General features: G+C 43.6%; 1 protein-coding gene across 1 annotated transcript in view; it reads left to right on the forward strand.

The window, feature by feature from the left end:
• Positions 1 to 26757, forward strand: part of DCDC2C (doublecortin domain containing 2C) — a 149343-nt gene that overhangs the window by 90559 nt on the left and 32027 nt on the right. The window contains 3 exon segments of the mRNA XM_068565131.1: positions 15257 to 15325; positions 15455 to 15462; positions 15583 to 15693. Coding sequence (XP_068421232.1) covers positions 15257 to 15325; positions 15455 to 15462; positions 15583 to 15693 — 188 coding nt within the window.

A 26757-nucleotide genomic window follows, 5' to 3' on the forward strand; every position in this document is an offset into this window, starting at 1 on the left:
GCCTTCCCTTTGCTTCTTACTGACGTTCTCCCACCGAGGGCCAGCAGGGTTCCAGGGAACACAGTGGGAGTACAGTTTATTGACCAACCTCTTCAGGGCCTTTCAGCTTAAAAAACTATGGCTCCAAGTCTTCCAAGGAGTAATATTTGAGCAGTAATAGAACTCAATCAAGTTAAATTTTTCTGACCAATTGACCCTTGGGTTTGATAACATGGAAGTCATTTGCAGCATTAACAATAGATTGTTCCTATAGAAAGATGACCTCTAAGCCGGATAGGAGTTAATCCAAAAAATGGGAGGAGTGGAAATGGAGATGTCCAGCACAGGCAACACTTCCCGGGTGTTCAGGCTGGAAAGGGCAGCACAGATTGGGGCAGTAGGTAGAGGTGGACACGTGGTCAAGGTTGGATCCCTTTTTTAAAGGTAGTGGGTGTTCCAGCATGTTTGTCCTGATCTAAAGGGGAACAAACTGATGGTGCAGGAAAGAGAAGGGATAATTGCCAGGAGGATGTGCTTGGGTAGGTAAGAGATGTGAAATCTGTGTACAGTTTAGAAATAGGACAGTCCATCCGGAGTGATGTGCAAAGTAACAAGAGTGTATGGATACAGATGCTGGTGGGTTGAGAAGTGCAGGGGCGGGAGCCTGTGGGAGGTCTGTCTGATCGCTTCCGTCTTCACACATAGACACAAGGTCATCAGCTGTGGATGCAGAGGGAGGGAGTGGAGTTTTGAAGAGAAAGATCATGAGACGGTTGCTTGGAAGAGCGAGCTACTGGATGGACCCAGGGATGGTATTAGGGTTATGCTGTAGAGCTAAGGGATCCTGGGAAGTTAGTGATCATGAATCAAAGGAATGAGTCCGGTGATGGACCGTAATCTCTGGGTGGGATGAGGAAGGAAGCATGCCCAAGGTGGGAGAGGGCCAGAGGGATGGCGGCAGGGTCAGTGGGGCGGGGCGGGTGATGACCAGGTAGAGGAATCAGAGTTGGGGCATTAAAGGGAGAGGGCTGTAAGGACGGGAGGGTGGAGCTGAGAGGGGTTAGCATTCTTGGTAAGGACGAGGTCTAGGGTGTGATCGTGGGAGTGGGTAGAGTGCAGTATCCTTGGATGAGAAGCCGTGATTGGAAGGTGGCCACTGAGCTCCCCCAGGATGATGACGGGGGTTATGTCAGAGGGAGACACGGGAGCCACGAGCTAGGGTGGTCCAGAAGAGGAGGGCGTGGCTACTGCAAGGACAGGGAGTGAGCGGTAGCGAGGCTGAGGGCTTTTAGGGCTGAGGAAGGGATGAAGCCTGGAAATGCCCACTTCCAAGCACGTGAAGAGTGAGTGAGCAGCCTTCGCTCAAGAGGGCTACTGGGGAGACCGTGTCCTCAGGGGGATGTGACCTGGGTAACCTCTCCTGTGGGGCACTTTGAAGTACGCATACCTCCGAACCAGCAATCTACATCTAGGAGTTTATCTTGAGGCTATAAAGTCAGAGATAAATGCTGATTTTATACTCCAGACTTCATTTAGGTTACAACTTACAACAAGTGGTGGGTCTATGACTTAAATTTATTTCCATTTGGGGAGGTGCTATTCTCTATTTTCCAAATTTTCTATGATGAGCAGCACATTTGAATACAGAAAGTTAGAATTATTTTAAGAATAAAAAAACTATACTGGTTGCAGGAGAACTCATTAGGTTAATCTGTGATTCTAGGACTCCGGTTGGGATCTTCAGACCACTGTCAAAGATTTTGTGAATTCAAACTACTTTTTGATTTGATATGTAATCCCCTGAAAGGACTTGGTAAACGTCTTTGCTGATTTATCTAAAAACATGCCTAGCTCACAGAGAAATCAGATGCCTACGTAGTTGTTACCAAACACAAAAATTAAATGCTGTCTAACTTTGGGTTTCTGACTTTCATAAAGTAATTACACCTTAAACCAAAATATTGGATTTATTTTCACAAATTTGAGCCTGACATCTTAATTCATAACTAGCAGCTGCCGTAGATTCTGGCAGTCACAAAAATAAGTGGCAATGAGGAAGAGGTTTCAAAGCAAGTATTGAATACAGTACTTAACAATATGTTCAAATCACATTATACTTTTTTTTAAAAAAATTATTTATTTATTTATTTATGGCTGTGTTGGGTCTTCGTTTCTGTGCGAGGGCTTTCTCTAGTTGCGGCGAGCGGGGGCCACTCTTTATCGCGGTGCGCGGCCCTCTCACTATCGCGGCTTCTCTTGTTGCGGAGCACAGGCTCCAGACGCGCAGGCTCAGTAATTGTGGCTCACGGGCCCAGCTGCTCCGCAGCATGTGGGATCTTCCCAGACCAGGGCTCGAACCCGTGTCCCCTGCATTGGCAGGCAGATTCTCAACCACTGCACCACCAGGGAAGCCCACATTATACTTCAAAATGGGCCTTGGGGGAATTCTTGGTGGACAAAGGCAGTGGTTTTTCTGATGTCATTCAGCTGTTGTGATTCTTGGTGGCTTCTGACCTCCCACAATTGTCATCAAAACCAGCCTTCTCCTGAAACTGTGAGTTCTTGTTGGTTTTTTCTCTGCTCCAGCTTTCAGATCCCTCGAGCTGCTGCTGCTGGCAGTCTAATCTCTCCAATCAACTCTCCTAACAGCTTCTCGCATTTCTTCTTCTGTGACTGGCAGCCCCCCGCCCTCCAGCTTCTCTCGCTTGTCATTTTCGTCTCACTTGCCAACATAACAGGTCTTCAGAACAGCTTCAGTCTAGTTATTTGGCTCCTGGGTTCGTTTTAACTGAAGTGCATATTAACAAAAATATTTCTGTGTTAATTATGTCAGTGGAAACGACACACATGTGTGTTTAGGAGCATTTATCTGCAATAGAACAACTCTTTTCATGCCATGTTGGTGAATCGGCAGAGACTCCCACAAACTTTAAAATGCCTGAAATCAAAGCAGAATTGTCAGATAAGAGGTGAAATGGGTGGATCTGCAGAAGTTTTATTGCATTTATTTATGCTGTGCTTGTGTGTACTAGTGCCTTGTATCTTGTAAGTACTGATGTAAATTACACATTTCTAGGTTTAGTAGTTTTCACTGTAGACTGAATATTATATTTTTACTGCTCTTTTCTGTTGAGGTTTTTGACGAGCAGCTGCCGTGGAAACTGAGCAACATTTTCTGGTTGTTGGTGGGCTACACCCAACACCTGCACTTTACAGTTTGCCGGTCAAACTGGAGAGCCCCTGTTACCTATTACACCTTGTTATGGAGCGAAGGAAATGCCACAATATTCCCCCTGACTTCCCACTGGGAAACTGAATGAGGGGGGAGTTTAAAAAAAAAACTTAACTAAAATATGCTTTTTTTTCTTAGAGGAAGAAAAACAAGAAGATCAAAATTCTGTTGCCCCATAATCTCAGAGGCTACAACTGGCATAACGTTGGCCTGACTTCCTGTGTAATAAATGCAGGACTGTACTTGTACCAAAATGGCCCTAAATGCTGTCTGCCCTCCTCAACGTGCTGACATTCCGCTAATTCTTTTAGCTGTAGATCTCACATCACAATCTCATGGTATGTAAACCCTTTGGTCAGTGTATTAATATTAATATCTGGGTTTTTCTTTCTTTTTTTTTTTAGCATCTCTCAAGAACCTCAGCAAGAGTAAGAAAGTGGTTCCGTTTCCTGGTAAGAGAGCGATTATCGTGACCATTTATGGGGCGTGTGTGAGACAGGCACACGCCTGCTGTGCTCACTCTGTCCTTGTCAGTTACCCCCGAAAACGTGTGCGGCGCCTCCACTGGGCCACCACCGGGACTTCCATTTGAGGGCAGATGGCTACGCGGTCTGGCTTTGAACAAAAGCTTAGCCTTTCGTAACTGTGCCCTGACCTCTGCAAACCCTCTTGCGTGGCACCGTTTTTAGGTGAGTTGACAAAGGAAGGTTTTTTTTAAAAATTTTATTTATTTATTTATTTATTTATTTTTGGCTGTGTTGGGTCTTTGTTGCTGCGCGCGGGCTTTCTCTAGTTGCGGCGAGTGGGGGCTACTCTTCGTTGCGGTGCGCGGGCTTCGCATTGCAGTGGCTTCTCTCATTGTGGAGCACGGGCTCTAGGCGCGTGGGCTTCAGTAGTTGCGGCACGCGGGCTCAGTAGTTGTGGCTCATGGGCTCTAGAGCGCAGGCTCAGTAGTTGTGGCACACGAGCTTAGTTGCTCCGCGGCATGTGGGATCTACCTAGACCAGGGCCCGAACCCGTGTCCCCTGCATTGGCAGGCGGATTCTCAACCACTGCGCCACCGGGGAAGCCCCAAAGGAAGGTTTTTACTCAGCACAGGTGACACTGTCCGTCAGCCAGCAGCTCAGTCCAGGCGGAATTTGCATTGTTCAACTCTACAGTTATTTTAAGATTTTACTGCATTTGTCTTTATTAACATTTTGTAAGAAAAAAGGAGAGAGGAGAAAAAAAACCTTGAACTTGGGGTAAGAAGGTGCAGGTTTCAGACAGGAAACTTCAGACAAATATGGTAATTCTTAGGTGCCCTGAAGTGACACATTTTTAGCCATATTTAGGGGCTTATTGGATTATGGGTTCAGTTCTGAAAGAAAACAATACAGAACAAGTATGCAGTGCCGGAGACATCTCATCGGCCATTGCATTTAAAAGGCAAACTGAACTCAGGGATGTTTGAAATACATTTTATTACATACCAATGCAGCAACATATTATTTTACATTAATGTTTAATGCAATTTTATATTAAATAGTAGGGTGATCTGTTATTCATATAAACACACTTTAATATCTTAATACCATTTTTAATTTTGCACATTCTAATTTTTTATATCTTTAGGGATGCTTCATGTGTGGGACTAGGGACTGCTGGTCCATTTATTATTTATTCCCTTTTTTTCATTTATCGGACATTTTCTGAGTACCTTCCACGTGCCAGGCTGAGCTGGGTGCTTGGGAAACAAAGATGAATAAGACACAGCCCCCGCCCTCAAGCAGCTCTAGGTCTAGTAGGCGAGACAGGCTAAGCAGAGGGTCAGCCTGCGTGTGGAGGGAGCCTGTAGGGGGCGCTAGGCTGGCACGTGAGCGGTGAGCAGCCTCAGATCTTCCTGGGGGTTTGCAAAGGGCAGTTTCAACTCCTCTTGCCTCTCACCGTCTCGGCCTTTCATTTCCATATAATCGTATAATACCTTGTGACAGTTCTCAGTTTTTCTTCTATAATCCCCTTTTTTGCTCTTTAAACTTCTTGTGATAATAATAAGTGTCATACCACATGCACAGTTTGCCTTCCTCATTCATGGATTCAACCGACAGCGGATCAAAAATATTTGAAAAGACATTCCAGAAATTTCCAAAAAGAAAAGCTTTAATCTGCCACGTGCAGATGACTATTCACATAGTATCTAACCATATTTACACCGTTCACGTAGCATTTACATTGTATTAGGTATCATAAGTAGTCTAGAGGTTATTTCAAGTTTACAGGAGAATGTGCCTAGGTTGTATGCAAACACCATGTCATTTTATGTAAGGCACTTGCTATCCATGGGGCTCCTGGAACCAGTACCTGCAGACACCGAGAGACAACTGTGCATCAATTTTTACAGCTCACTGTGTGCTTTAATCACTTAGCACCATAATCCTACATTTCTGAAGATCCACACTTTCACTCGTATTTTTCGAGAAAGAAATAACTGAAACCCAGGAAGGGAAGGTGATTTGTCCAAGATTATTCTGAAAGTAGGTAGGGGAGCCAGGACTCAAGTGTCATTTTACCGTTCTTTAAAAATGAAACAAAATAGTATGGAGCTGCTGACTCTGAGCTCGGCATTGATTGTGGAGAGAATACACATGAGATATAGACTCAGCTTTGTTGTTCTCAAGAAGCTTGTTTCTATCGGGGTTGGGACCCAGGTGTATAAACAGACAGAAGTTTGTATTGGCTACCCTGGAAATGTCCCGAAGAGAGAATGGCTGACTGTCCGGGGCCAGGAGAGAGGCTGCAGGGAACGATAGAAGGTGTTACAGAGGAGAGGGTTGCTCAAATGACTCGTGCCTTCACAACTCAGGAGGAGTTTGCCAAGGAGGCAGTGCTGAGAAGGGATGCGGGGCAAGGGGTCTGTATGTGCAAATGCGTGGAAGAGCGATGGCACATTGGGGGGTGCGGCTGGAACAAAAAGAGGGTGTCAGGGAACAGTGCGAGGGGAAGATGGAGACACAGGTGAGGCTCAGCGCCCAAGGTCTGCTGTATCAGTGACAGGCGGTGAGGCCAAGTTGTAGTAAAGGTGTCAACCCCAAGTCTCAGTGACTCGACACAATAAATGTTTATTTCTCGACCACACAAAGGCTGCTTCGGGGTGGAGGCTGTCCTGGGTGTCTCCCCTCCCAGCGGTGACTCAGGGGTCTGGAGCCTTTGTGATGCCGCCATCTTCCAGAGGAGAGGAGAGACAGGAGGTTCCATCAGACACTTACCCGCTCAGCCCAGAGGAGGACTTCACGTTCACAGCCCTGTGGTCGGGCGAGACATTTGGCCCTGCCTGGGTGCTAGTTGGCTGGGAGCTGTCCGTGGCAGCTCGACACTAGGGCAGGGGAGCACAGTCTTGGTCTGCTGGTCGTCGCTGCCACGCCCTCGTGTGTCACTCGAAGGGTTTGGTCTTTATCCTGTAGATAATGTTAAAGCAGGGAGATGATGTGATCAAACTTATGTTTTAAAATCATCACTCTGACAGCGGGAGGGGGAAGCGTTACGTGCACCCACCATTCCATCTATTAGATGGTGGCGTCGGGACCGTGGCAGTGGGGCTGCATAGGGAGAGACAGTTTTCTGGAAGTAGACCATATTGACCAGACTTAGCCACAAAAGGGATGTGAGAGATGAGGAGGAAATTGGAGCTGGGGTTTCTGGATTGGGGTCTGGTGTTACTCCTGAGAACAAGAGGAAGAGCAGATTTGGAGTGAAGGGAAGAAGTCGGGTACCTGGCTTCTCTCAGATTCTGTGAAGCTCCAGCTGAGGATGTCTTTCCATGTGTTGTTTCAAACGGCGGTGTTTTCAGTTTTTAGGAGTATCCTCTGATTTCCTACAACAGATGGCATTTATCTCTGTAGGATCGTGTTGGCATTGGCGAACATGGTTTGGCTGGCGGAAGGTTCATAAGTACATGATAATCTTCCTGTACTTGATGGGTTGTTCTTCATCTTGTTGGTGCCTCTTCTGGGAAACAGTGGCTCTGGATTCTCCTGCACTGATTCTTTTTTATTTTAGTAAAAGTGCCTTCCCTACCTCAGTGACTCGTAGAAAAAGTAAGAGTCTTTCCAGTGGTTTTTAAATATGTAAACAACGAATGGACTGTATTTCTAAATGAGAGTAAAAGTGATAAGACAAGTAAAAGCACATTGTAAGTGTAATATCCTATGTGAAAACTATTTTATTTATTTAATATTATTACTGGCATTTTGAAATCAAGTGATACAGTAGCAATGCTTGTCATTTTATGATTTATTTCACCTGGTTTAGACGGCTACTATGTTTATTGGTGATTTTGTTTTATTTTGTTTACGGAAAACAAGAAAAAGAACCATATGACATTCTAGAGGAAAAAAATACACCTGTACTACTAGACAGCCCAGTAAAAATAGAAGACCAAAGAGAACCACCAATGAGACAGCAATCACAAGAAGAGTCATCACCAAGACAACCAGAAGTAAAACTTGACAAGCAAGAATTGCTTAAACAGTCATACTTGGGACAGTCATCTGATGAACAGATACCTGAGAAGCAAGAATCATTTGAACAGCCATCCCTGGGACAACCATCCCAAGAACAGATACCTGACAAAAAAGGACCCCCTGCACAGCCATCCTGGGGACAAGCATCCCAAGAACAGATACCCGACAAACAAGGACCCCCTGAACAGCCATCCTTGGGACAAGCATCTCAAAAACAGATGACTCAGGGAGAACACAAAGAAGAACATATACCATGAAAACAAAATATCAGCCATAGTTGTGAAGAACAACAGTCTGAAGCTAGAAAGGATTGTAAGGCAAATGAAAATGAAATTAAGCCTTTTTTCACATTACGCTGAAGAGGTGTGCTAGTAGACTATTAAAATTAATAAATTTCATATTTTGGTGCCCAGACATAGTGTTTTAAAACAATGATTGAGACTAAATGTATCTGGAATTCTTTCTTCTGTTCCCTGAGTGTAAAGCTGGAAGTGGAGGGGTGTGGTTGATGAGATTTGATGGACGTTGTCGCGGGACCCAGATCTTCCCTTTTTCTTAGAACATCACCCGTATCTGGCATTCCAGAGTGACTCAGCCATCCTGAAAATTATACGTATTTACATAGTTATCTATAATTAATTATTCCTATTTAAAAGTGAATTAAGACATAATTATTATTCATATTATATATAAATCCACACACAAACCCATCTACTTTATATATACATATACATAGACATACATGTCAGAAATAGACAATAGAACCCCAGGGAATGGTGCATTTTTGGTGACGAAGGGAATGGACTTTCAAGTCAGACTACACAAGTGTGTGAACTAGGTCTGTGTCTCATCCATAAACTGGGGCTAATAATAATGCCTACCTCATAGGTTGTTGGGATAGTTGAAAGTGGTAATGTTTATTGCTGGATACGTGTGAGGCACAAAAAAAAGTTAACTATACCGTTATTTCATTTTGGTGGTTGCCTTTTTTTCCATTAAATGAGGGACGACAAGCAGATTGTTCCATCCAGAGCTTCTGCTAATATTATTGCCAGATTTGACTCTTAGGAGGGTTAACTGTTAAGCTTCTCGACTGCCAGAACAAAGATGGCAACAAAGATTTCAGGATTGTGAAGGTCTAGTTACAATCATACCAGTTCTTCACCATCTGTTGATTAGTAACACAGTGTTGGCATGTGGAAGGAGACAGGAACGCTATCATTTCACCATATTTACGGTTTCTTGATTTCCTGTTAGACTTGACCGTAGCATTTGTTACGCCTTACGGAGGAAATTGTAACCAAATGGAAACCATCTCCATCTTGTCTTTAGATATTTTTTCAGTTAATTAATACATTTCTGGTGGAGAACCCATCAATTTTGATCTGTCTCCATTCTTACAACATGTTTTGGTGCGTGAAAAGGAGTTTAGAGCTGCATTTCTCATTCTTCTTGCCTGAGCCCTCTGTTCCAGTGTCTGGTGCGTGTTATCGTGGGAGAAGGATGGATTCGGGGTAAGAACCTCCGGTCTGGTCCAGGTGTCACCCTTTATTGACCCAACAGTCTTGGGCACTCACTTGATCTGGTGTCTTCTGTAAAATGAGAAGCGTAATATTAGAGCTGGGAGCAGATCCAGAGATCACGGTGTTTACAGCAGACATTGTACCATGAGGTCACCATAGGGATTAGTTAGTAGGCCCAAAGGCACATGTGACCTGCGGCTTATAGATAACAGGGCAGGACCTGGACTCATGTTTTTCCCTCTCCTTTAAAATTTATTTTTTTTAGTTCCAAATCCACTAAAATACTTAATCTGCCTTAGTATGGAATTACTGTATGACAAATGAAATTAAACTCTCTAAAAGTCATAGTAATATTCTGGTGTAAAGATAGATTCTTTTTATTTTAGTGGATACATAAATACTGCTTCATTTAAAATATTGCATCTAGATGATACCCACATTTGGGGCCTAATTTTAGAGTCATCTGGTTTCTGGGGGATGGATTATGTATCAGTATGTAGTACTGAATCACTCCCTTAGGGATTAATTCAGTATTAGTCAAACACAAAAATTCAGATTCAAACAATGCCAAAGCATCTCAGCACATTTAAGGATAGGAGCTGGGGGTTGGGAGGGGAGAAGGTGGAGAAGGGGCAGGAGGGACAGAAAGGGGCCTCTTCAGATCAACTGAAATAAGGTGACCACTAACCCTGAACTCATTTCAAAATCATTTCAAAATAAATTTTCAAGGTTGTTTTTTCTGCATCAGTGCCTGCCTGGCAGAAAACTTCTGCCTGGATGCCTTGTGATTACTTTTTCTCTAATACTGTAGATCCTGGACTCTCAGCATGACAGAGATTGTGGCCCAGAAAATCGCCCAGAATCCAGACTTTACAGAAATACCAGCTCTTGTGAGAACTGGGAGTAGAATGTGCCCAGATCACAGCTGTAGAAAGTTTTTCCTCTTACCTGCTTTTTTATGTTTTTCGGATGGCCTGGGAGTAGAAATCAATAACTTTAAAAAGTCACCCTTATATCCACTTGAAGTCAATTTTTCTTCCATCATGGTGCTTCCATCTCACATACGGACAATTTTTTTTTTTTTAATAAATTTATTTATTTATTTATTTATTTATTTATTTATTTATGGCTGTGTTGGGTCTTCGTTTCTGTGCGAGGGCTTTCTCTAGTTGTGGCAAGCGGGGGCCGCTCTTCATCGCGGTGCACGGGCCTCTCACTATCGTGGCCTCTCCCGTTGCGGAGCACAGGCTCCAGACGCGCAGGCTCAGCAATTGTGACTCACGGGCCTAGTTGCTCCGTGGCATGTGGGATCTTCCCAGACCAGGGCTCGAACCCGTGTCCCCTGCATTAGCAGGCAGATTCTCAGCCACTGCGCCACCAGGGAAGCCCCCGGACAATTTAACAGCAAGAAAATCATGTCTGGGGTGAAGCTGAGGCCCCAAGCAGTAGGGTCTCCTCAAAAGCTAAAGGTGAGGGTTTTCCAGTGGATTCCATATTGTTCTGATTCCTCTTCTTGGTGATATTTCTTTTTAGTAAACATTTAAAAGAGTGAAATGCGGTTCTTTATAATTAAGTCTCACAAAGATTGTTCAGAAAACCAGAAGGGTTTAGAATAACCTGTGCACATTTCCCCTAATGACTTTTTTTTCTTGGAATGTGTATTGGAAGGTATGGTTTTATTTTTATGCAACTTGGAAGTTCTCACAAAGACGTACGTAGAACCTCTTGTACGTGAGGTTCAAAGTATGAAAACGTGTTACCTAATGAATGATTAATTCCAAACAAAAAGAAAAAAAATACTAAGGCCACCTGGGAAATGGATTTTAAATTCTATTTGCTTATTTTTATGAGAAAATACCCACGTGGCTAAGTGCAAAGGTTTAACAGTTTTCTTTAGCAAAGATTTTAATTTTAGCAAATAATGTAAATGAACATGGGAAACATATTTCCCTTTCACAGAAAGAAAAATATGGCAAAAGAAACTATTTCTGATTCCATTGAGGTAGCACAGGTTACTTTGTACACGAGGAGTTGCTTTTTTCTTACACTTTTAAGATTCTCTCTTTGCCTTTGGCTTTTGATAGTTCAATTATGATGTGTCTAGGTGCATAACTCTTTGAGTTTATCCACCTTGGAGTTTGTTGAGTTTAGTGTTCAGCTACTGATTGGACAGAGATTCTCTTAAGCACCTTGATTCAGTACATCCCCAGCCTTTTCTGAGGGGCTTCATATGTGCATTGGGTATCCCTTCAATACTCCAGCAGGGAATTTACAACTCAGCTGTAACCTTCACTTCCTGACCAGAGCCTCAAGGTCAGACAGAGGTGAGGGCTTAGGGTCTTCTCAGGTCTTTCCTGGGCATGCACACAGCTCTGCACATGTATGTGGCATTCTAGATTCTCAGGAATATGTCAGAGCTTTACAAAGCCCACTATAGATGTCTCATTCCCTAGTTTTTTCTTAAAACTAGAACTTAAAATGTAAAAATTTTTTGGCCAGCCTCTTGTTAGTCCCAGTTAGTGTTGCCACATCAGGCAGCTGTGATGTTAAAAAACTGCCACTGATTGATTGTTTTTGACAAATGCCCAGAGATAGGGCTGTTTATACAGAGTGAGCTCCGAGTCAGGTCAGACAAAGAGAAGCCTTGAGAATGGAGCTTTTTTCGGAGCTGCCAGAACGGTCAGATAATGACAGATTTCTGGGTATGAGTTTTGGGGAGCTCCAAACCCCTTCTGCCTTCTCCAGTGGGTGCTAAGCTGTGGTTTTCACAACTACCAAGAAACAGTTGTGAGGTGATTCTTTTTCAAGGCTATTGTTGAGCTGGAGAGAGGGAACTAAGAATAGGTCAGGTGAAAACGTCACAGAGTTTGCTGTTCCTACTGAATAAATGCTCCTTGGATAGCTACAACCCTTTGATTAATTTCTAGAGTCCTGAAAAAGTTGATTTTGACCCTTTTTGCTGGTGTTCTCCTTACTTTTATGAAGAAGTGGACTTTTGATGGTCCTTCCTCTGCTATTTCAGAAATGCTTGTCTTGAGGCATTCTTGACATGGCAACTGGTGGGAATGCAGATCGTTCCATTTCTGCACCTGCCATATGTTTTAAATTCTGTTCTCTCTTGGTTCATGCAAATACAGAGAAGCAGATCAGCAATCCCATACGGCCACTGGACTGGGGAATGGCATGTCAAGTTCTCTCTCTTGGGAGTCCTCAATCTCTGTGATTGGTACATATGACAGTTTCCTTTATTTGACTTTGGGTAGATGTGGGAAGAGACATTATTCTTCCTCCACCGCAAGGGAAGCAGGGAAGGAAAAGCTGAAGCATTCTCCTTTGAGCCAGTGATTAAGATGACCGTATAAATTTATTATCTGAACTAGGGTACTTTTGATAATGAGAAGGGCTACTAAAAATGATTTAATATATGTATGTGTAAGTAAAGCGAGAGAGAGAAAGAGGGCTGGAGAGAAGAGAGGAGAGAGAAAGAGAGAGAGACACACACACACACACACCCAGGCTCACACGTGCACACACACGCACATACAGATTTATTGACCACAAAATTAATTTTATCACATTGCTGCATCTGAAGATGGTTTTATTAAAAAACAAGTTTTGAAACTTTTGAAAGCAAGTTTTTATATAAAATAAATAAGATATATCCATGTGCATTAAGACAGAATAGGGGTTTTTTGATATTGATGATCTGAACTTAAAAAAAAGCAGAATGACCACTCTTGGTATATATTCATGTGTGTGAATTGCATTCCTAAAATTATATTTATTTAATACCATGTCCCTGGAATTTTTCAAAAAATATCTGCTTTTAGTATGGTGTAATTATTTTAAATTTCGTATAAAATTTCCTTTAATATTCTTCAAAGTAATATTTTGTTGGTTAATAAATTTGAAATTTCTGACACCTCCAATTTACTCTTCTCTACATACTGTTATATTTTTAATTCAGAAAATACTCTCTCTAGAGGTGCTGAGGGACCTGGTAATCTCATAGCAAATTTTGCTAAGGTGAAAATTCTCATTGCTATTTTAAAAATATTAAAATTGTAAATATTTCAGGCAAATATTTTTGTAGTTATTGTCTGTTGCTTCCAGTCAGGATGTCTTTTGTTGACAAATATTTTTACAAAACAAAACTCAGCAAAGGGTTGTTTCTATTGATGATTCTTTTAACGTTTTGTTAAAATTATATGCTGCCTCTCAATTTTATGTTATTGTGATAAAAATACAAATTAATCCAATTAAAAATAGGTTCTTCATAAACTTCCTACTAGTTGAGATACTTCCAGGCAAAATTATAGAGTTTCCAAATTAAGTCGTCCACTTGAACTCTCGTCATTCAATATGTTGAATGCCTTCTTTGCTTTTTCTTTTTTTTTTTTGGCCGTGCAGCGTGGCATGGCCTGTGGGATCTTAGTTCCCCGACCAGGGATCAAATCAAACCTGTGCCCCCTGCATTGGAAGTGTGGAGTCTTAACCACTGAACCACCAGGGAAGTCCTGGTTTTAAGCTTTTCCCCACAAAATTGCAAACTTGGAATTCTATGAAATATAGTTGCAGTTGTATAAAATAAGATTGAAGGCTTTATTTGGCTCTATTTGTTGGATAATCTGATCAAAGCTTACAACTGATTTTGAACAGACAATAACCAAAATTTAGAAAAATTTGAGAAATGTTTACTCCACTATGGATTAGAAACAAGGTAACGAAACATGTTTTGTGTGCGGTGCAGATCAAGAGTACTGGAGACCGTGGGTGAATGCTGGGGCTCTTATCTGTGGAAAATGCATGAGTTTGAAGCACAGATGTTGTGTAGGTGACCCTGCCTTCAAGCCTCTGCTGCTTGCTTCCTGGATCTCGGATGTGTCCGGATACGGTAGAGAAATGGCCCATCTTCCCTCATTCTGAAATAGGCAGCTCCCTTTAGTTGGCTCCCTGGTCATTTCCTGCAGCCCTTCTGGGGCTGTCCAAAGGGGCACCTTGTCATTTCATGAAGTATTAGTGATGTGGCAATCAATTCGAACAGGTGGGCACAAGTTGTATCCAGAAATGGCGTCTTGGCTGGAAGAATGCTGCCTATCACCAAGATGATGGATTTCTTTTAAGCAGTATCTCTGCTTATTATTTATAAGGTGCATCTAGTATAAGTCACTGCTTGTAACTCAACTGAACAATTGAAAAGAAAATTCAGGGAAGGCTCAGCTTTAACTGTACATCATGGACTCTTTGGATGTTGCGTTTGTCCCTCCAATTCTGCACTTTAAATGCTAAAATAAAATGCTTAGAAAAGAATACGAGACTTAACTGTGAACTCTGAGGTTGAGAATGGTCTACCCAGAGAATTTTTAAAAAGTTAAGTGTAGTGTGTTGGTGGCATTGTTCACTGGTGACACCAACAGGCATTAGTTTGAATAAAGTTTGCATCTCGTATTTCTCAGTGGGAAAACAAGGTCACATGCCAATGAGGCTGAATTCCTTCCTCAAAAAATACACATAGGATATTCAGAATTTTAAGAATTTGAAAATCGGCAAGCTTAAATTTTTTTTCTTAATCCTCGAGTGACATATTCTGACGTATTTCTGGAATTCTGCATAATGGGCAAATTCCAGATTGCAATGGAAGAAGAATCAGGGGACACCCAGCTCCCTAGGGCACACATGCTGGTGAGCTCGCTGGGAAACTGCAGCACCTAGATGCAATTCCTTTTATTTTTATCTAAAAAAATCTGACCAGTGAAAACTTAGAATTTTTCATGCATCACTGATTTGGGGCACGTTTTCATTTTCCCTCCCCCCCCCCCTTTTTTTTTTAACACAAGATGTCATTGTGTGATTCTTTCAGCAGATCAGAGCACAGCAAGGAAATGGGCCTCTGGCACCCTTTCCTGGGGCAGGATCGATTGCTTCGTGCTCTCTGAGAGGAAGGATGTGGCAAACTAATCACCTAAATGCCCGTGAAGCTCAGGTCCCCCTGCTCCGGAGGGCATCCCTCTCTGATGTCGCAGGTGCACAGCATGCACCTTCGTGGCACTCAGGTGTGCCTCTTTGAGGAGTTTGAGGACACAGGGCAGAATGTGAGGTGGGCTTCCCTGGTGGAAAGGGTGTCGGGCAGGAGAGCAGCCGCAGGGCTGTGCCAGACCCCGCAGGACTAGACCTCCATGTGGTCTGATCTGCTGATTTTCCGTGGGTTTGTTCTCGGCCAGGGCCCCAGGTAAGCCCGCCCCCCCTTACAGGAATGTGAGTTAATTCTAATTTTAGATGACTTTTTTTTCTATCTAGTTTACCGCCTAAGATTGCTAATTCTGACTTTCAGTCTGCCATTTGACACCAGTGGTGTGAGTTATGAATACAAACAATACATTGACAGGCAGGAGGAAGAGCTGGCCCTGGTCGGCTGGCTGACGTCTCTGGAGAAATTTCTCAGGCCCCGCCTGCTGTATAGGTCAGCACCAAGACTGAACAGCAGGAGACAGTAAATCCCGTCATTCCATTTAACCTTTCCTACCTTAGCGCAGTAATTTCAGAAGGCTCCAGAGAGGCAGGGTAAGACTATTTCTAGAGGAAATAACTTAACCAGAGCAGCTCCCAATGATCTCCTAGATGGAATTTGGAATTACGAGTCTCCCTGGCTTACTCGAGTATTGATGGCTCTGAGGCTGTCTTGTGGGACCAAGCTTCATACGGTATTTCCATGGACACTGTAGTCAAACTGCAGCAAGCAAGAAGCCAACGGGCTTTCCCTGGTAGTGGCAAACCAGCCCTTTATTATTGCTCATATTCTGAAATATCACAACATACAAATAGTTAATCTTTTGAGACCCTTAGAAATGTCAGATCAGAAAGTCAAAGATCGAAGTCTACATATAAGTCCAGCCTGTGAGCTGCTCTGCACACGTGCCTAGTTTTGCTAATGGAAAAGATTTTAAAAACATTTGCTCTCAAAGTGCCAGCAGTGGTATGAAGTAGGGCATTTACGTCCACGTGACCCCCAACGCAGCCAAAAATAAATTAAAAAAAAAAAAAAAAAGAAAGAAACCTGCTTAGTCGCATTGCTGGTGATGAATGGCAGGTGCCAGCAGAGCTCCTGTTGCTGCTGGGAGGGTAGCAGCTATTTAACTGTGCTGTTCACTGCTGCCTCCAGGGCTGAGGACCATGGCCAGCACGTGCGAGCCCTGCAGACGTACTTGTTGAACCAGCCCCTCCCGGCAACATCCCAGTTCCGTGACAAGACCTAGCTAGAGTCTGCTGCGTAACGTGTTTGCGTCTCCCGAGCCCACGTCAGTTGAGGGTGAAGAAGGGATACCAGAACCTTGTGGTGTTGCTGCCAGAGATCACGGTCAGCAGGAAGTTTGGAAGCATCTTTTTTGTTGGTAATCCATCACACTGGGTGAGGTATACGTGGAGCTAGCCAGGTGTGCATAATTAATAACCAGCACCAAGGGACATTAGGAAGTCCTTGAAACTACTCTCTTTCCAGTTAAAACAATAAGACTGTTCGCTCACGATTATATTGATGAATCCTGCTTCTCTGCAAGACAGGCACAGGCTAATTGGCCTTGTTGTAACAATTACTCAAAAGAGAGATCCCTCTTCTTAAATGACATCTAGCCCCAAGGAGGGCCTGGGGGGAGGGGCGGCGGCTCCCTTTGTTCTTGCATGTGACCCCCCCCAGGGACAGTCTCCTTGGGCTTGTGTCCTCCGGCTTTTCAGGGAGGTTGGTTTTCCTAAATAAAGTACGGAACACATATTTCTTCCCAATTATATTTCATCTCCAGCCAGTTTCTGACAAGACTACTGTTCACCTTTATTTTTCCTCAGTGTAGTGACCTAATCATGGGAAGAAAACGCCACATCTGATAGTAGTAACTGTGATTAAGATCGCGTTTATTCAAGGGGCTTGGCCTGAGCAACAAGGTAGATGGTCATTTACCAGGATGGATAAATGCAAAAGGAGATAAGAGATAAAAGGAGGGAAGAGCAGGTTTGGGACGGGGAAGGGAGAACTAAGGGCTCCATACATGTGGACAACACCAGCATATAGATGCTGAATCCCTTCCCTGACCGTTTTTCATATCTACATTGACCTTGACAGAGTTTCATTTAATGGTCCCTGTTCTGTAACTCTTAATACAGTGAGGGAATAAAAAAAAGAAGACTGAGCTTACTTTTCTCTCCGCCAAACACTGAAACAATGATCTTTTCTGTCACCATCTCGATTGTGATCTTGTTTGTTTTTTATTTCGAAAGATGTTAGAAGTATCCAAAATGATACAGTGTCTGAGAGTCGGGCAGCCCCTGTGCGTGGGAGGATAATTGTGCCGCTCAACATGAGTTATTTTCTTGCCGTGAAGGGTTAAGACAAAAGCATCAGAGCAGCTCTGTTCAGCCCAAGAATTTCCTTTTGCTTAGATTCTGAAGAGCTGCAGGTCACTGAGAGAGGTCTGTCCTTCGAATTCTCGAAGCTGACAGGTGGATGTCTATAGCCATGCTGAGAAGTCCTGTGAGATGAATATCAGCAGAGGTGCAATTCTGGAAAAAGGCTCTTACTTATTTGAGGGAAACTCTGTGTGGTTCGCAGAGTGAAGTGGGTAACCTGTCTGTTAATAACTGTTTATCAGAGCCAAAGCTGGGTTAGGTTTGGTCCTATGTACTTAGGTCAGCAAACTGCGGAGGATTTGGCCACCCCTGCCCCGTGGTCTGTAGGTGGGGGTGGGTTGAGAATTTCACTAGTCCTGGTTTCATGGCCAATGAAAAATTAATGCATTTAAAAACCCAGTATGACATCACTAACACATAGTTTTACTTGAAAGAATTCAACCTTGTCTGAATTATCTTAAAAATCTGACTACAGTATTATAGTGCTGACATACATTTTATGTAGCATTGGACTTGTGCGACAATACAGTAGGCAAAGTTTCATGTTGACGCACATCATCTGTAATTCTGAACATTTATGGGGCAAACCATCATCCTATCAATTGCCAAGTAATAATTAAGTCCCACCTTCTCCCAGTCTCTAGTTGCAAGATGAAGGGGTGGGGTGTGGAAGAAAAAACAAAGAGAAGCGTGTACAGAATATCATTACTGATCTTGATGGTCACCAAATGTACCCTTTTTGTCCAGATGTTTTCTATTTTTTTCGAAGAATCTCTTTATAGTATTTCTAACTCCGTGCTCACCGGAATTCCTGGATTAATGGTGATGTATATATATCGATGGTTAGTTAGCCCCCAGGCCCTTGTGGAACCCCTTGAGAATGCCTCCATCTTTGACAGCTTTTCTTTTGGCTGAAAGGGATCAGAATTCTTTTGGCAACAACAAAGGCACGCCCACTACCTGGTAACTCTTTTGTGTATGTGGTCACTCTTTAGCCAAAAGGATGCAAAATCTTTCTGGGATTTTACGTTAATGATGGATGATGCCATAGTCTCAAGGTACAAGAAAATTGAAACTCTCTTGGGTCATTGAATTTTTATCAAGTTCCGATGATATTTAAAATATTTTCACATCATTTGCTTAATCTCTTGCTATGCCAAGGACATTTACGATTAGCCTCTGATTTTTAGCATTTTTTTTTAGGTGAAGTATTTGTGGTTCATTCTTTTTCATAGTGTATCTTAAATAGATATGACCTATCTAACCAAGATTTTAAAGACTCCTACATTTGGTGGTTTGTTTGCATTGCTTATTTCCACCTGCTATTTCAAATGGCTGAAAATCAAACGTGGAAGAATGCTTAGAAAGTGTAAAAGAAATGTTAAGTGACCTACCAGAATCATGTAATGCATTGTGTGAAATATTTAAAGGGTGAAAAAAAAGATAACCATAAATATGCTAAAAATGAAACTCTGACCTGAATGCAATTTTTAAAAATGTGTTTTTTGTTAACATTAATCTTTTAATTCATTTTACTGTGTCTGCAGCACAAAAATATTTCCTTAAATTAAAAATGATAAACTCTATGATACATTGTGGGCCTTACCACTCGGCACGGAACCCAGTTTGAGCAGCTGAACTGGTGGAAGTTGTGTGACTGTTCAACTCTGCTGATGCCAAATCTGGGTAAAGATTATTCCATTGGCTTAAAATTTGGGGAATAATATCTAGGTTTATTATAATGCCATATTTTAATTGTTTTCTGTCAACTTGAGTGGCACACACAAGGAATTGCATCCATTGGAAGAATTTTGAAACACTTAACAGACCTGTGAACTGGCCACCGATTCCGAGTACGGAACATTTCCATCAGCCCCCAGAGTTTCCTGGTGCCCTCAGTGGTCCATCTCCATGTGGTCCACGCCTGGCCCCAGGTAACCACTGATGAGCTTTTGGTCACTAGATTGTGTTTTTATAAATGAACTGTACATCATGTATTCTTTATATGTTTTGTTTTAGATGTTAAGTTTTACAATTGCTGATAAAATGTGTACTTTTTCAAAAAACAGTTATTTGGTTATGAACCTGCAAAAAGAACTCTCTTCATTAGATGGGAGAACGCGTTCGCTCTGCATGGGGGTCCCTCTCCCGACAATGTGTTCATTTCCTAGGGCTGCTGTCACAAAATACCACAAACTGGGTGGCTTAAAACAACAGAAAATCATCCTCTCACAGTTCTGGAGGCCAGAGTCTAAAATCAAGGTGTCGACAGGGCCACGCTCCCTCTGAGACGCTGGAGAGAATCCTTCATTGCTTCGTCCACTTCTGATGGTGGCCACCAATACTTGGAGTCCCTTGTTTGCGTCACTTCAGTCTCTGTCTCATGGAGTCCTCTCCTGTGTGTCTCTGTCTTTACTTGGCAACTCCTCTTCTTACAAGGACACCAGGCATTGGATTTAAGGTCCACTCTAATCCAGCATGGCCTCACTGTAAGTGATCACATCTGCAAAGACCCTGTTTCCAAATAAGGTCACATGCATAAGTACTGGAGGTTAGGACTTGACCATATATTTTTGGGGGGGACACAGTTCAACCCATAAGAACCAGTTATGTCATTGGTCCTAGGATTAGACATATCTTTGGGAATGCCCATTTTAAATGATACCATGTGGAAAGCCTGAAGATTGACAGCAGAGGTTTCAAGGACAAAAGGCAAGAAAGGCTATAGATTGAGTTCTTGCTGATATGTAAAGATTCCAGTAACAGTAAGACTGAGGCCAAGAGTTCAGCTGCTCTGGACAAGCCACCTCTTCCTCCTGGCCCACTGTCTCACAGTGGGCGCTGCTGATGCAGAGCAAATCCCCCATGACCCAGAGGCTGGGCCAGGCAGGGGATTAGAACAGACCCGTCTGAGAGGAAGACAATGTGGGAGCCACACGTACAATTTCAAATTTTCTAGCAGCCGCATTAGCAGACGTGAAATGAAACAGGTGCAATTCATTTTAATAATATGTATTGTATTTAACCTCATAGACCAAAATAGTCTCACTTTCATGTCCAATCAATATAAAATAGGAGCGAGAAATTTGACTTCAAGTCCAGTGTGTAGTTTACGTTTACAGCACATCTCAGTTTGGAGGAGCCATGTTTCAAGTGCCCAATAGTGACGTGTGGCAGTGGCTGCCATACTGGCAGTGTGGTGTTACAGCGGCCATCAAAGTCTTGCTCTTTTGGGGTGAGTGACTCGTGCCATCTTTGGACGTCAGTGGTAGGACGCCTCAGTGCTGTGAAGGTTGAGTGACTGAGCCGGCCTCTAACAGAGTGATGTATGGTGTGACCGTCTCCATCCCAGCGGTGCACCTGTCAGAAAGGAGGTACCATGATGGTGATGAGGAGGAGGAGGGTGAGGGTTTGCGATAAGGAAATAGGCTGGGAGCATGTATATTGCTCGCCGAAGTCATGCCTTTCAGAGACGGGGGAGTCTGGCCAAGGCTCATGCTTTCTTGGGCCTCGCCTACATCCTGCTGCCCTCTTCACCTGGGAAGTGAGGGGGAGGCCTGGATGACCCCTGACGTTCCTTGCAGCACTAGCACTGCACAGTGATAAGTGTTTACACCATCTTTGGCCCAAAGGCTGCACGAGCAAACATGCTGTTTGGCAGTAAGTCTTCCACGCTCACAACAGCTGGGAGTTTGGGATCTCTGCATTTCCATAGCTTCGGTGTTTGGCTGGAGGAATGATTAATGATAAAAGCAGAAAACAAATGGTCTGAAATCCAGATACCTCAGCCAAGTCTCACATGGCTAGGTCCCAGTAGTTATAAATAATAGAATAATGACATCACTCTTCTCTGTGATCCAATATGGTGTGAAAGGAAAATAAATTGCTTATCATTTGCGAGTCCCAGCTATATTTTATGTTGTTTTACTTCTTCTCCATGTGTTTTTCTCAGTTGCTTCGACACGATGAGGTGTATTCCTGTCGGTTTTACCCCAGCGTTCAGCCTAGAAAACATTCCTCGCCTCACTTACAGATACGTTTAATTCCCTTTTCCAGTTGCTGCAAAAGCTCAGAACACAGTCTGGACTTAATCACCCTGATCCCCCCATGCTGGTGACAGAAGAGTGTGGGTGCCTTGGGGTTTAGGTACTGGGCCCCTGAGCCCTAAAAATGGAAACTTTGGAAAGTAAGCCCGGTGATGACACGGCTTAGGTAGAGAAATGCAGTCTAATGCACGACATTTCGCCATTTACTTGAGTCTGGTTGAAATAGTTGATCAGACACAGGAGCTGTTTGCTTTAAAAAGGCCCTAATGTCCTATGGCTTACTGAGTGCAAGGCTCAGCCATTCACCTATTCATTCACATGACTGCATTCAATAAATGCCACCAAGTGCCAGGCGTGGGGCAGGTTAGGGGGAATCAGACCCGAATCAGAAAGTGTTTTTGACTGTCACACAGAGTGAAGTAAGTCAGAAAGAGAAAAACAATGATCGTATATTAACACATATATGTGGAATCTAGAAAAATGGTACAGATGAACCGGCTTGCAAGGCAGAAATAGAGACACAGATGTAGAGAACGAATGTATGGACACCAAGGGGGGAAAGTGGCAGGGGGGAGGTGGTGGGATGAATTGGGAGATTGGGATTGACATGTAGACACTGATACGTATAAAATGGATAACTAATAAGAACCTGCTGTATAAAAAGTAAATAAAATAAAATTCAAAAATTCAAAAAAAGAAAGTGTTTTTGTCTTTAAAGACTAATTTTTCTGTCGGTGGGAACGCACATCAGCAAATACAGCTGCCCTTTGAACAATGAGGGGTTGGGGTGCTGATCCTCTGCCCAGTCAAACAATGTGTATAACTTATAGTCACTGGCTGGTCTAAGTACCTGAGGTTCTGCACCGTGGATTCAACCAACTGCCGTTCCGATGGTGTAGACCTGTATGTATTTACTGTTGAAAAGAAGTCGCATGTAGATGGACCCGTGCCACTAAACCTATTTTGTTCAAGGGTCAGCTGTGCATGTTTTTGGACCTGACAGCTCAGGTGGGTGGGAAATGTGTGCGGCACAGTGCAGGGTTCCCTGCACGTTGACTCTTGTCATCCGCGCGTCAGCCGAGCCTCCCCTGCTCTCGCATCTTCTCTCCCTAAGATGTTGTGGAGGAGGAGCTGCGTGCCCACCTGAGACCCGGGCGGTGGTCCCCTCCTCCTGGGCGCCTTCACCACCCAGGTCAGGGATGGAAAACACCCGGTCTCGCGCCACTTTTCAAGGCAACGAGAGGACACGTTAAGGGTACAAAGAGGAGGTGACTTTCTGGGCTATAGAAACACCTTTCTGATATTTTTTATTAACCCCCAGTGTCCTCATCTTAACACCGGGGCAGTTAAAGTGCCGGCCTCCCAGGCTTCGCGAGGATCGCGTGAGCGAGTCGGACGAGCACAGGCCCACGACCTGTGGCGGGCGGATGTCCATTTCCAGGATTCCCGTCGCCCGTGGCGCCCATCAGAGCCTTGGTCCTTTGTTGGAGAACAAATACGCTTTGCGGGCATAGGGAGAACCTGAGAGGTTCCCAAACTGGAGGCAACTTGCCCAACCTTTTGTTAGTGGGACCTCTGGTCTAATGGAAGATGCAGAGAATCAGAGAAGAATTCTTTTGGTAGAGGTAAAGATTGGTGATTCCTTAGCTGGTGAATTATTTTGAAATGAAACCCTGATCGTTGCTCATGACACTCACTTTACCTGCCCTCTGGGCTCGATGGTCGGTCTTAAAGGTGCCTCAGACTAGGGTGCTTTAGGGCAAGACTGTTTGCGTCTAGGACTTTCCCGCAGGATTTTGGATATTCTATTAAAGGGAGATCTGATGCTTCCCTTCCTCGTGCTAATCCTGCTCATTGGTAAACTAGAGAAACTGGCTTCTGTAGGGACGCGTTATCCTGAGACCTCCGACCAACTCTGGGCTCATGGTTTCAATTCTGTATTGGTTTTAAGGACTTACATGAAAACACATACATAAGAAATCCATAAATAATATGGAAATTACTAACATAAACTGTTGAAAATCTTCCAAGTTCAGCCCCCTTTGCCACTTCACACAACTTCCCGGTGTCAAACTAGGCAGCAGTTTTCAGAAGTGGGCCTCATTGCAAGTACTATGCACCTTTCCTTCTTGGGTTCCTCCAGAGAAACATGTATTTGGATGGTTCTGGTAACTGTGAGAAATCTATTCATCTATTGGACCCCTATATGTTGGGTAATCATGTTCTTCACCCACCTTGTACCTGACCTTTAACTCATGAGTACTTAAGTCCGTATTTTGATTTGCGTTTTCTTGATGATGAATCTTTCACTGAACTGGAAAACAGCAATGGTAGGTAATAGAGAATCATTTCCGTGTTCTGGATACAGATCCTAGACCACGGCAATAATTCGTCTTATTGTTTTTAGAGTGATTGTGCTGAGTCGATGATGACTGTAAATTCCTCTAAGGGCTGCGAGAAACTACAGCTAATGGTGTTGAAAGTGATTAGTAAACTGGAGGAGAAGTGCAGCAGGATTAGTCTAATAACTGTGCAGCTAAATTAAGAAACGTCCTTTCTTAACCACGCTCCTTCTGTCATTTTCACCAAATGAGACGAGAATAAGGAAGCCAGACGCCGAGGTTCTTAGAATTAACAGGTTCAAGAAGGAGCAATACAGGTCTGGCCTAGTGTGAGAAACTGGGACGGGATTTGTTTCTCAGAGATTTGGGATTAATCGCTGACTCCTTGCTGGTCCCTGAATACGCCGTGTGCTTTGCTCCCTCTCCACCTTTGCTCCTGCTCTTCTCTCTGTTGGGAAGATCCTTTCCCCCTTTCTTTGATCGAAACCCACGTACCTTCTGGAGACTCTTGTTTGTACTCCGCAGGTTTTCACAGAGCCTGTCTGACCAGGAGTGTGAATATCTTCTCCTGCTTCCGAAATCTTTCTCTCTTATTTCTGCCCTGCCTGGTGGAGACAGGGTTAGAGCTGGTGTGAAGATGGGCGTCCTTGGCAGGAGGTATGAGTCACTTGCTCCTTGAGTGACCCCTCACGGTGCTCACACAAAGGAAGAGTCCTCAAGGTGTGTCCACTCCCATCACGCCCCCCTTTCCACAGTCCTCCTTATCTATCAGAGTCACTAGGACAGAAGGGGTCACCCATCCACCAAAACCCTATGACCTGATGATTGGTAGCTGATTCTGTTTCTGAAGTCCTTCTGATTTCTTCTGTTTCTAGACTAAATGAAGGGTGATTATGGAATAAAGAAATGGCAAGAAATCAAGGGAAATTCCTTCTTTTACCGTCATGCCAACCAGATAGTCTTAGAATAATTGTTCCCATTTGGTGGGATGTAAGCTCCACAACCTTGTGACAGGTTAACGTGGGGTAAATTTCACCAGGTGAATTTTATACTTAGAGACCGACCTGCCACTGTTGTTTGTTTTTAGCAAAGATTACAATCATATATATTTCATCTCAGGACTTTGCCCATGGGATCTTATTATTTTTGAAGCATGTTGAGTATAAATATTTTTAACGCAATTGTAGATAATATCTTGGAAGGAGAAAGTATTTCTTCATTAAATGGCCCTAAAATGACTAGTGATCACATGGAGGGAAATCTATCACCTAAAAATAGCTCTAAGGTTATTTTGGAAAGATATGTAAAAAATTAAGATGTAGAAACATAAGAGGTATAATAAGATGACATTAATAAAACATTTTTTAAAATTTTGGATTTTTATCTTGTTTTGAAGCCTCATAGCCTGTTTTCCTGGGATGCAGAGCACACAACAGGAAATAAATAAGGTACAAATAGATATATTTGGAAGAATGAAGAATTAGAGATGGTAATCTACAGTTTTCTAATAATTTCCATAGACTTTTAGAATTGAAATTACATACGCAGGAAGTAACTCATAGTAAATATTTCTTCTTTTCCTGTTTAAAGTAAGGAAGTGGGTTTGGGATCTGTTTTTGAGCCCAGGGAAAATTTAGCATTGACTAAAAATGGGAATACAGAAAGCCGGGTATCATCAGAAGCAGACTATTAAGTAAAATCATGGATAAGTTGATGCAAAATGAGACGGAATCAGAGGAAACGGCATTGTTGGGCAGGAAGTAGCCAATCTCTATTACTAGTTGGACCACCTAGGGAACAACGTTAAAAACTGGGGAGGGGAAATAGAAACCAACAAGGACCTACTGTATAGCCCAGGGAAATATACTCAATATTTTGCAATAACCTATAAGGAAAAGAATCTGAAAAAAAATGTGTAACTGAATCACTTTGCTGTATACCTGAAACTAACACAATATTGTAAATCAGCTAGACTCCAATAAAAAATAAATTAATTTAAAAAACCGGGGAGGAGAAAACCTGCCTCAGAGAGCAGTGTTGTGATGGTGCAGAGATGCGCTGGGAGCCTGGCTAGATCACCACACCGCCGAGCTGCCCGGAGAAGATGTTGCCCCCCTCATCCTGCAGCTCCAGGAGATGCTCAGACAGTGAACAGGGCCCTCAGGTTCACACAGCCCTGGGGAAGCCACTTCTAGCTCTGCCTTGTGCACGTCCTCCGGGGCCTTCACCTGTGCAGAGACGTCACGCTGGCCTGCTGTCCTCGGGCCCAGCGGGGTGAAAGCGGTGGGTGAGGCTCTGTCCCGGCAGTTACGGGTTCCCAGAAGAGGCTGCTTTTGTGGCTGAGAGGAGAGGGGGGCAGGGCAAGCTGTGTGCATTCAGTGACTTGCTCTCATTGTCTGACACGTCCTCATGGAAGGTCAGGCACAGACGCAAGGCAGGCTTCTGGAGCCCAAGTCCCTTTATGCCTGTCGTGTCCTGTTCAACCCACAGGGGAAGGACCTGGCAGGCCTGTGGTCCAGGCTCTGTGCATCTTCCTGAAGAGCTGGCTGTTGACACCTGCTGTAGCCCGGCCATTTGCCTGGGGTGACAGAGTGCAGTGGTGACAGCCACTTAGATCCCGTTCAGATAAGCCTCTATTTGGTGGAGTCAGAGCCACCCTGGCGCGGCGAGCCCCCAGCCCTCCCCTGGGCTGGCAGCTGGGGTGGCAGCTAGTGTAGTGAGGGCTCCAGCCCCAGGTTTTAC

The sequence above is a fragment of the Eschrichtius robustus genome, chromosome 15, assembly GCF_028021215.1.
Source record: "Eschrichtius robustus isolate mEscRob2 chromosome 15, mEscRob2.pri, whole genome shotgun sequence".
Lineage (NCBI taxonomy): Eukaryota > Metazoa > Chordata > Mammalia > Artiodactyla > Eschrichtiidae > Eschrichtius > Eschrichtius robustus.